The 8,542-nt window shown below is 39.5% G+C and overlaps 1 protein-coding gene across 1 annotated transcript; it reads right to left on the bottom strand.

The window, feature by feature from the left end:
• Positions 1–1,457: 1,457 nt before the first annotated feature.
• On the bottom strand, positions 1,458–7,806 carry LOC130296601 (keratin, type I cytoskeletal 42-like). Its single transcript, XM_056548313.1, has 8 exons — positions 7,603–7,806; positions 7,436–7,518; positions 6,287–6,443; positions 6,046–6,207; positions 5,137–5,262; positions 4,060–4,280; positions 3,939–3,973; positions 1,458–1,860 (listed from the first exon to the last, which is right to left on the bottom strand). The coding sequence occupies exons 1-8, from the start codon at positions 7,795–7,797 to the stop codon at positions 1,838–1,840; spliced, it is 1,002 nt and encodes a 333-aa protein (XP_056404288.1). The 5' UTR covers positions 7,798–7,806; the 3' UTR covers positions 1,458–1,837.
• Positions 7,807–8,542: the final 736 nt, after the last annotated feature.

Raw genomic sequence — 8,542 nt, 5'->3', positions numbered from 1 at the left:
ATATAAATCAAAATTTACCACTAATGTAAAGTATAATATGTCAGAAAAAACGATCTCAGAATCGCTTTCATAAGCGAAAGCGTTCCAAAGTTATTACCAAATAAGTCAGATTTTGAAAATTTGCCTTGGTCATTTAGGTCAAAACAGGCTAATGAGTAAAGGGGTTAAAGGGGTATTCCAGGAAAAAAAACTTCTTTTTATATATCAACTGGTTCCAGAAAGTTAAACAGATTTGTAAATTACTTCTATTAGAAAATCTTAATCCTTTCAGTACTTATGAGCTTCTGAAGTTAAGGTTGTTCTTTTCTGTCTAAGTAATCTCTGATGACACGTGTCTCGGGAAACGCCCAGTTTAGAAGCAAATTCCCATAGCAAACCTCTTCTAAACTGGGCGGTTCCCGAGACAGGTGTCATCAGAGATTACTTAGACAGAAAAGAACAACCTAAACTTCTGGAGCCAGTTGATATATAAAAAAAAATTTTTTTCCTGGATAACCCCTTTAAACACATGTTTTATATCATGCGATGTTTGTGATGAAATTATTTGCTACACACTAGGTATTTGTATTGTGCTAGTTGTTCCTTAGCATTTGACCTTTCTTGGACCTCAGTTCAGCTCCATTAATTTCATCCACAATACCAGATACAAACTATGGGCAAGTGTGGAGCTCTTTATAGAAATGAAGAGATAACCTTTTTCTAATCCCTTACAACCCCTTTAAGGAAAGAGTGAGTATAGAAATAATAAATGACAACAGTTATTGCATGAAACATTGGAAAGGTTTTATTAAGGAAAACATAACAGAAAAAGAAAAAAAAATACAGCTAAACAGCATTGTAGGAAACATACAGTCCACATCTCTTAAATAGTTCCTGTGCCTTTAAGTGTATCATTGAGAATAGAATTCACAGAAAAGTTATGTAAAATAAAACAGATATAAATTTGTTGTATTTCTGATACATTATAGGGGTTATCCAGGAATAGAAAAACACAGATAATTTCTTTTAAAAACAGCTCCCTGTCTGTCTCCAGGTTGTCTTTAGTTTCACAACTTGTCTCCATTCACTTCAATGGAACTGAGCTGCCAAACCACACCCAACCTGGAGACAGATGGGGAGTGGTTTTTGATAGGAAGTAGCTCAGTTTTTCTATTCCTAGATAACCCCTTTAATGGGGGCCTAAGGTCCAGCAGAAGACAACCCAATTTGGAACTGACTTTGGGGTCAAATGGAGTTGTCTAGACACAACACGGAGGGTACATTGGTATCAGTCACAAATGACCCTGTTTCCCACGATGCCCAAAGGTCCCTCTGCCACATAAAAAGACACCAGTCTTTTAAATGGCACATGGTAGCTGGGGACCCTGTAACATTGGTTGCATTGGGAAGAATGGAGGAGTAAACCGTGAACCGTGGCTAAACCCACCAAATTCGGCTGGACTTTCTGACTGGCACTTGTATGGGAAGATTTTATGGTCCACAAGCCATAAACCTGACAAATTTAGTATGGCTACATCTTGAAGAAGTGGTAGTACGTGGGAAAATATAATCAAGAAGACCTCCAAGAATATAGGAGGTAGGGGGGCTAGGGCACAGAACTGTATCTTTGTCCCGGTTAAAGGTAAGCCTAGCTAAGGCTCTGCTGTTTGTGATCTATTCTCAGTGAGATGAGGCCACAGGATAAATAACTTGCTTTGTACCATTCAACAAAAAGAAAAAAAAGTATCTAAGGACAGAAAAATGCGCCGGATAAATACATAATTGTTAGCTGAGTTCATGTCTATTGTGTTGGTGGAGATTTGCCGGTTGACATGTCTCAGTTGTTATCTAAAAACCATTAGCATTTGCCGTGAAGAAGATCTGGTGGAAAAAGATAGAAATCAATGATATGACATTGTGTTATGAAAACAAGAAAATACGATTTGTTGGCACAGATGACAATTAAATTGGTCGTCTGGTTAAGAAAAACTATTTTCAAATACCTTATCAGAGATTTTACATTTTATATAATATAATATAACCACGATGCAAACTCCAGTGCACAGATCTGCATTGGATTGAATTGGTGTAGAACAATGCAGAGAGGAAAAATTGAAATAAAATATAGATGAGGTATTATACAAGTGCTGGATCACCTATTTTCATCTGTAATTTGGGGTTAAAACAGAGAAATCCCCCTTTTTGTAGAAAGCCGCTGCAGAGAGCATCTCTCTACATGGAGCACTCAGCATGTCTATCTATCACATTTAGAGCCAATTGATTTCAGTAGGAAATATGAAATGCTTCATATTTTCCTGTGGTCTTTGTCAATGCATCTATAACAGTAGTGCCTTTTGGGAGCATTTTGAATGTTGACTTTGGGAAGGTGTTAAATAGGCACTGTCTATATAAAAACCTTTTGACATGTCACATACTTAACCCGGGGGAAATTATTATTATTATTATTTTTTTTTTTTTAATCAACTGGTGCCAGAAAGTTAAACAGATTTGTAAATTACTTCTATTAGAAAATCTTCATCCTTCCAGTACTTATTAGCTGCTGAATACTACAGAGAAAATTATTTTCTTTTTGGAACACAGTGCTATCTGCTGACATCATGAGCACAGTGCTCTCTGCTGACATCTCTGTCCATTTTAGGAACTGTCCAGAACAGCATATGTTTGCTATGGGGATTTTCTCCTACTCTGGACAGTTCTTAAAATGGACAGAGATGTCAGCAGAGAGCACTGTGCTCATGATGTCAGCAGAGAGCTCTGTGTTTAAAAAAGAAAAGGATTTCCTCTGTAGTATTCAGCAACTAATAAGTACTGAAAGGATTAAGATTTTTTTTAATAGAAGTAATTTACAAATCTGTTTAACTTTCTGGCACCAGTTGATTTAAAAAAAAAATGTTTTCCAACGGAGTACCCCTTTAAAGAATCACAGCTCACTAAAATAACCTGGAAATAGTGTGCACTAAGTGCATTCTTTCCAGGTCTGTACCACCTGACCACGATAGACTCCAAACGTAAGTCTATGGAAAACATATTTATCAAAGAAAGCAGGGAGAGAAGGGCTTAGCCACAAGCTTCTCTCCTCGCTTGTTCTAGCAATCAGTCAGGTTCTGGACACTCAGAACCTGATCCATCACAACTTTAACCATTTCTCTACAACAGATAGCAGAACAGCAGTAGAAGGCCACCCAGGTCACCCAATTGAAGAAACTTTCTAGAAAGCTCTCTATCAGCATTGGAAGACAATCGTTTTCTGTAATCATCCTAAACATTGATATTTTTGTAACTCGAAAACTCATTTAAAGGGGTACTACGCCCCTAGACATCTTATCCCCTATCCAAAGGATAGGGAATAAGATGTCTGATCTCGGGGGTCCTGCACCCGGCGTTCGTTTAGAGCGTCGGGTGTAGTGATGGAGTCTCATGACATCATAGCCATGCCCCCTCAATGCAAGTCACCGCTCATGACATCACGGCCACGCCCCCTACAATAGACTTGCATTGAAGGGGCATAGTCATAACGTCACGAGCCTTTGCCCCACATCGCCAGTCATCCGGCATGGAGCAATGCTTGCTCCATGCACCGGATGTCTGGGGTGCCGCAGACGAGATAGTGGGGGTACCCAGCAGCAGGACCCCCCTCCCCCGATCAGACATCTTATCCTCTATCCTTTGGATAGGGGATAAGATATCTAGGGGCGGATTACCCTTTAAGTCAATGGTCTGAAAATATAAACCAATATTCTCCACTCAGTAGCTGGTCAGCTGCTCCTGTGGACCTACCAATTTGCCGGGAAGTTTAGTTTTACAACAAATGGTGAGATCATTGACTATGAAATAACGATGTTATAAAGTACAACCAGAAGACACTGGTAGACATAGGTCATGAAATATTAGAAACCTTCAAAGAACATAAAATCTGAAAAAGAAAAAAAAAAACTTACTGTCTTGATGTTCTATGCCGTGATGACTTGGAACGCTGTTAGGAAATTGAAATTTTACATCAAAAAATTTGGAAATTACTATTGTTTACTTAAAATCAAAGATGACCTTTGTTTTACTTACTGCATGTCTTGTCCATCGAGAAGTTGTTTGTAGGTAGCGATCTCCATCTCCAAGTGGGTCTTTTGGTCCATAAGTACTTTGTACTCATAGTTCTGACGTTCCAGGTCAGAACGTGTCTGGCCAAGCTGTGACTCTATGTTATTAATCATTGCTTGTAACTGGGCAAGCTGGGAACCAAATGTGGCTTCTGTTTCTGCCAAAGTGTTCTCCAGTGCTGATTTCTATAGAAAGGATAAAATATTGTTTAGATGGTTAGGACCTAAGAACCTGTATTAATGCAAAAACCCAGCACTGATTTGTAGCGTTACATCTTCCATGTTTAAAGAGTACCTGTCATCCCAAATTTTTTTTATATGTTGTTAATTAATGTATTAGAAACAACTTTCTAATACTATGTAATTTAATAAAAAAAATGTATCTTTCTATATTTATTTTGACCTGTAAAAACTGACCACTGGGGGTCTCCCTACATGTCCCGGCTGCAAGTCTCTCATAGAGTTTGGACTCATGCCGGCCTGTCATGAGTCTGAACTCTCATAGTGCAGCCGGGACACTGATGAGCACAGCGCAGCTCCCAATCAGAGAGGCGGGAGTGAGCACTCTGCTAACCCAGCCCCTTGCTGCAAAACACCTATTTTGAAAGAAGTTTGAAAGAAGTCATCCCCCCCAGACCAGGCCCCTCACCTTCATAAGTGCTGCACCGCTGTACTTTGGAGGAGGAGGCTGACAGGACCCTCAGCTGCCAAAATGGAGCCGTCAACAGAGATCCCCCCCTCCCCCCCCAGTGAACACGAGTCGTCCAGCTCCGATCTCCCTCCTCTATGTATGCCTCATGCTGTGCATAATAGAGAGGAGGGGAATCACAGCCTGCCTGTCGTGATAGGCTCCCTGTTCTATGCATAGCATAGAACATAGAAGGGCGGAAGCGTTACTTGGCAGGCTTCAGCTGATGTCATGCCTGCTGGGTAACGCCCCCTCCTGTGGTCGTCAACTCAGTGAGAGGGAACTAGGAGGAAGAAAAATAATATGAACCACATTGATGACAGGTACTCTTTAATATGTAGTAAAAATTCATACCATACTAAGTTGACTCTGCAGCTCGATTTCCAGGGTCTGTGCAGAGCGTTTTAGGTCAATGAGCTCATTGCTAACTGACTGCAGTTGTTCAGCACCGGAGGACACTTCATTGTTCAGTTCTGCTGTCTGTAAGAAGTAAAGGGTTTTAGGAAAATCAAGCAAAGTTTACACTTGCAAAGTGACCTGCAAGACAAGCACTGCGGAATCTGTAGGCGCTATATAAATAAAATAAATAAATAAAATGTGGACATAGCTTGTCTACAGACATATAAAGAGTGCTATACATATAGCTATACAAGTATGTGTTGACCGAATCTGTCAGTTGTGTAGTATTGGACAATTATTAAGTAGGCATTGAAACCCCCTGACTATCCCTATTGGCAGATGGCAGGCATGGAAAGGACTGGACATATTTAATTTCAACTGCCTGATTATTTAGTTTTTTGGAGGTATTTTCAATGCAAAGCCCATTACTAATTAACAGGACTCCTAGTTCCCTAGCATGTAGTGCCATCTCTCCAAGCCTGCTCTGAAGAATTGGTGGGAGCACATGATAACTACATTGAAAGTGTCATGTTGGACATTGCATCAAATTTGTTTAATATCTGAAATGAAATATAAGCCATTCCAAGGAAAAACTCCATATATATATATATATATATATATATATATATATATATATATTATATCAGAGCAGTCCGCCAAACTAACAAGCATAAGGGCTCATGAACAAAGCTAATTTCTGTGTACAGACCATGTATAGTGGTGTAAATAAAAATGCTTCACATACACCTACAATAATAAATGCCACCCCAATGTGTGCCTCTGTATGGGGTCCCCATGAGTCTTCGTTTTCTCCAGAAGTACCCTTGACATGTTTATTAAAGCAAATGATTGTTTGGATCTTACCCTTGCAAGGAATATGCTCTCCACCTCTCTTAGGTTTCTCTCCATCAGGCCCTCATATTGCTCTCTAACCTCAGACAGGACGTTGTTTAGATCTATAGAAGGAGCAGCATCTACTTCCACATCGACTCTGGCACCCAGTTGAGTCCTCAGAGAGTTCACCTCCTTTAATGACAGCAAAACGTCAATAAGTCTTGAGAAGTGTTTTACATTTTCAATATCTTACTAAGATGTTTTATTTTACCTCTTCATGGTTGCTCTTTAATTGCAGGAGCTCTTCTTGAAGGCATCGAACTTGTGTTTCCAAGTCTTGCCTTTGCATGTTAAGCTCTTCCAGGGCTCTTCGAAGGCTACAAACATCTGCTTCCACATTACGTTTGGAGTTAAGCTCCATTTCATATCTATAGAAGATATAAAGAGCTTAGCAAATCATGAAACGATTGATATTTAGAGCAGAAATTGTGTATTTACATAAAGGGGTTATCCTTATTCAAAACCAAAAATGTTAATGCCCATTTTAAGACAACCTTAGGTTTTAGTGAGGACAAGGTCTTAGTTGACCAATAACTTGTACTGGGGGAAAAAACATCCTAAAGAAAAGAGGATAAAAATTAAGGGGTATTGCATATATCTACCTAATCAGGCTCAACATACCCCATAAATACTTTTTCAGCTTCCGACAACCCCCAAAATATATGTTGAATATTAGCATCCTCCAACTGGCACTTGGGACAAGAAGAGTGTAACCTAAGGCCTATTTTACAGAGAAAGCTAAAGGTCCTATATACCCTCTGCACCAAATAGAGTTAGGAGAGGCAGACTGCCTTGCTAAGAGAAAATTTTGAGTTAGTAATAGGGCTCACCTCATGAGGCCTGAGTGGGTAATTGGAAAGAAAGTCCCCCAAAAGATGAGATTCTGCAGAAAAAATGGCCCCTGTTGGACCCCTTCTCACCCACTTCTAGCAAAAACAAATTGCTCAAAATAATTAATCGCTCAGACCCCATCTGGCAACCAAGAAAATGGTAGATCTGGAGATATTGGTAAAATGCACTGTCAGGGAGCTTTTAGTCCTCCTAATGTTTAGCAAAAGGAAAAGTAGACCCATCCCTCCAAACATTTGCCAAGTTTCAATCCCACTGTGAGAACCCCTCCAGCCGAAAGAGCATCATTTCCATGTTTCACGTAAAGATTTCAGTGACCACCATGTAAAGCTTCATTTAACCAGAGGTGACGCTGTAGAGGGAGACCCCTTAATAAGATCAATTTTGGGGCTCCTTCTAAGAAAAAAGGACTGTAAGCTGACAGCACTTTAACAAAGAAAAATAATATGTTCCTATGAATTTACTACAAAAAAATTAAAATATAAAATAAAATATAGTAGTTTAGGCTTACTTGTTTCTCAGGTCATCGGCAGCCAGCTGTGCATTGTCAATTTGCAGGACGATACGAGCATTATCCACATTGGAAGCAAAAATCTAAAAATAATGCAACATGGTTTTTTAATTGACTAAATATGTAACACAAATCTTACCCCAAAGGATTTGGTGTTTATTTTTTACCTCGTTTTGTAGATCTTGGATAACCCTAAAGTACTGGCTGGAATCAGGCAAACTAGTGGGTGCATTGTTGACATACCACTCACAGATCTTCTTCTCCAACTGGGAATTTTCCTGCTCCAGAGAATGAACTTTTTCAAGATAAGATGATAGTCTCTGGTTCAGATGTTGCATGGTTTCCTTCTCATTGATGCTCATCAGACCAGTATTCTTCCAGTCTTGATGGCCTCCAGAGCTTTTTAAGAGACTTCCATGACTATGACCACCATGGACATTTCCAGTTCCATGACCATGACCAGAAGAATGAGATGAAAAGGATATTCTTATGGGTCGTCTGTGAACATTAGAATCTTTGTAGTTACCACCATGATGTGAAATAGAGGAGGACTTTGAATGGTCTTTATGGAGACCGTGGTAGAGAGATGAGACGTGGCTTCCAGTATGACCTCCATGACCTCCAGTATGATGAACTCCAACCAAAGATCTGGCAGAAGAGTGGCTGATACCGTGGTTCATTGTTTTCTATGTTCTCACGCCTTTCTGCAAGAGACTGGAAAGTGTTTCTTGTTCAAGTGCACAGTACAACCCTATTCTGTACCGGACCTCTATTTATATGAAGCAGTGGGAATGACATTAGACCAGTTCATAGGCATTTTATATGCATCAGTCTCCATCATATGCCTTTTAAGTTTGTCAGATCTGGAAGCTAGCATCACAACTAAGGTGTAATTCATGGGATTAGTGAATCAGTTGAAGTATTAAGCCATGTCTCAGACATCAGAGGGATAGAGGGATATAGTCACCACACCTTGTCAATATGTTTGCTTTATTTGTAACATGTCCATCACAATAAACTAAATATAATGGAATGTTGATCATTAGAGATGAGCTAACTTTAGAAAAATGAGATTCAGACAATTCACCAAATTTTCCGAAAAAATTT

Source organism: Hyla sarda, chromosome 12, assembly GCF_029499605.1.
Source record: "Hyla sarda isolate aHylSar1 chromosome 12, aHylSar1.hap1, whole genome shotgun sequence".
NCBI classification, from domain to species: domain Eukaryota; kingdom Metazoa; phylum Chordata; class Amphibia; order Anura; family Hylidae; genus Hyla; species Hyla sarda.
This window is presented reverse-complemented; position numbering and strand designations above follow the sequence as displayed.

Excerpts from the sequence above, each read along its gene's own strand:
- LOC130296601 (XM_056548313.1), bottom strand. The coding sequence starts at position 7,797 with ATGAGCATCAATGAGAAGGAAACCATGCAACATCTGAACCAGAGACTA. Across the intron at positions 6,444-7,435 it reads GCCGATGACCTGAGAAACAA|ATATGAAATGGAGCTTAACT; the intron begins GTAAGCCTAAAC and ends TATCTTCTATAG. Across the intron at positions 4,281-5,136 it reads TGCAGAGTCAACTTAGTATG|AAATCAGCACTGGAGAACAC; the intron begins GTATGAATTTTT and ends TCCTTTCTATAG.